This window comes from Montipora foliosa, chromosome 8 (genome assembly GCF_036669935.1).
Source record: "Montipora foliosa isolate CH-2021 chromosome 8, ASM3666993v2, whole genome shotgun sequence".
NCBI lineage: Eukaryota > Metazoa > Cnidaria > Anthozoa > Scleractinia > Acroporidae > Montipora > Montipora foliosa.
In genome coordinates, this window is record NC_090876.1 from 14,770,050 (window position 1) to 14,772,549 (window position 2,500).

Genomic DNA, 2,500 nt, shown 5'->3' on the forward strand with positions numbered 1-2,500 from the left:
ATGGTGACGGCTTTTGTTGTTCTGGTGAGTGTTCATGTCTTCAGCCCTGTTTTTACTTTAAGGATAACGGTGTCAAATTGATCAACTTCTTAATTTGATGAACTATATTGATTTAACAAACAGGCCACATTTTCCTATTTTTCGGGAGATGGAAGAGCAACTGAAGACGGAAACGGTTTTGTCTTTTATTGTGAAATGGAATCTGATAAATCCTGCTGTTTAAACTAAGAGTGTATCTCTTTGAGAAAAGAAAAAAAGACTAGTGAAAATCACGAATAGCTTCCATGTTCTAGATTGTTCATTTTAAGTGTTCAGGGGTTAAACTGAATGGTATGTAAGCGATTTAGATAAATTACTTTTAAAGCACTTTCGATTCCATACTGATTTAAGCTCCCATTCGGAGAGGCCAATTTAGAGCACAGCCATTGTTTTTCCAGTTCTCTTTTTTCTTTGTAGAGTTCGCGTTACAACTATTGTCGCTTTTTAATCACATTGTGTTAAAAAAGAGTTAATTAAAAGGTACGTCCTTGTTGATAACCCTCAAGGCATGTATAGTAACTTAGCAAAATATTCCGTTTAATAATAACGCTTCAAGCAAATAACACGAGATCATTGTGGAGCTTATGCATCTTAAGTTTCTTGGTAGACCTCGTATCTTTGCCGCCGTTGACAAGGTCGATTAAATTACTTATCGTAATAATATAATGAGTAGCGTGAAATCTCCTCTGCACTAAACAGGGTATCGGAATTTTTGTCAGTTTTGTTGAAAAGAATCCAAATTATACAAATTAAAGCATCCGTAGCAATTTTCTAGACTGGTGGATATGAACACACAGCTCAAACGGAAACATTCCGGAACAACTGAAAATTGAGTTCCTGGCTACGAGTGACGCAAGCACGACCGTATTTGCAGAAACAATAACTTGCCATTTGGCTAAAGACGGTGACACTGTTCAACAATTAACAATTATTCGCCGAAGGCGAGGTGTATAATTGTGTTTTAGTATAATTACATAGGTGATTATTTGAAATATATGCATTGACCAACAATTAATTTTTCGTCTGTCACCTCGACAAAACAGCTTGCGACCATTTTGACAAACCGCGTAATAATCGCCTCAACGGCAGCCAATCAGCGCAGATAATTTTCAATAAGCACCTAACGATCACTAGCGATATTTCTCCTGATGTACCCCGTCGTTATTAATATGCCAACCTGAACCTAATTGGCTGTTGAAACAATGACTTCTTATCTTCTGTGGTTGGCAAATTTGAATATTAAAAGAAATGTGACGTCAATGTTGGTAAACAGGAAATATTGCTATAAATGTCCCTCGTTGTTATAATACGCCAATCCGAACCTAATTGGCATTTGAAACAATAACTTCTATTGTTCTGTGGTTGGCAAATTTGAACATCAAAAGAAATGTGACGTCAATGTTGGTAAACAATAAATATTGCCATAAACGTTCTAATTCTTGTGCAACAAGTATAAAACCTCAAATTGACCGCTAAAATAGGTCATTCAACAAGGTTGTTGAACGAAAAAGACTCGAAGATTAATAATGCTTTATTCCGTTTAACTCGTAACTAGCTATTTAATGCACGGCTATGGCAAGCCGTTACTGCCAAAAGCCCTTCAACTTTCTGGAAACCACGTTGAAATCCATGTTGACATGATCGAGTTACAGAAATTGTAGGTTAAGTTGTGTCTGGGGATGGTCGAGTTTCGTGGAAAAAGCTCCAGTTCTTCCTACTGATTGTTGAGTTTCTGCGATCTTGTGTCGAGTTCTCGCTATTTAGTTTCGAGTTTCTGCGTTCTAGTGTCCAGTTCCCGCGATTCAGTCTTGAGTTTCTGCGATCGACTGTCCAACTCTCGCTAGCGAGAATTCTAAAACTTGCTAGCGAGAATTTGAAAACTGGCAAACCAGAATTAGAAAACTCGCTAGCCAGAATTAGAAAACTCGCTAGCGAGAATTTAAAAACTCGCCAGCCAGAATTAGAAAACACGCTAGCCAGAATTTGAAAACTCGCTTGCCAGAATTTGAAAACCCGCTAGCGAGAGTTGGACAGTCGATCACACAAACTCAAGACTGGATCGCGGGAACTCGACACTAGATCGCAGAAACTCGACACTAATATAAATAGCGAGAACTCGACACAAGATTGCAGAAACTCAACAATCAGTAGGAAGAACGGGAGCTTTTAATTTTCCACGAAACTCGACCATCCCCAGACGCAACGTAAGCTACAAATGCAATAGTTCTATACAGTCGAAGCTCTCGTAAGCGGACACCCTCGGGACGGGATAAAAATGTCCGTAACTGGAGCTGGCCGCTTACGAGAATGGTTCTCGTAAGCGGCCACTAGAGGTGTAGGGGATAGATGGCCGCTTACGGAGGCTTGCCCAGCTAACCATAAATATTGGTATACAAAAAAATACCGCGGTATTAAATGACACTTTTGTTTTATTGCGCCCTATACAATCCTACGATAATGA

General features: G+C 39.1%; 1 protein-coding gene across 1 annotated transcript in view; it reads left to right on the top strand.

Moving 5' to 3' along the window:
* Positions 1–2,500, top strand: part of LOC137967328 (uncharacterized) — a 9,452-nt gene that overhangs the window by 89 nt on the left and 6,863 nt on the right. Inside the window, exon 1 of the mRNA XM_068813846.1 lies at positions 1–24. This exon is cut by the window's left edge and continues 89 nt beyond it. Coding sequence (XP_068669947.1) covers positions 1–24 — 24 coding nt within the window. The remainder of the gene's footprint in view (positions 25–2,500) is intronic.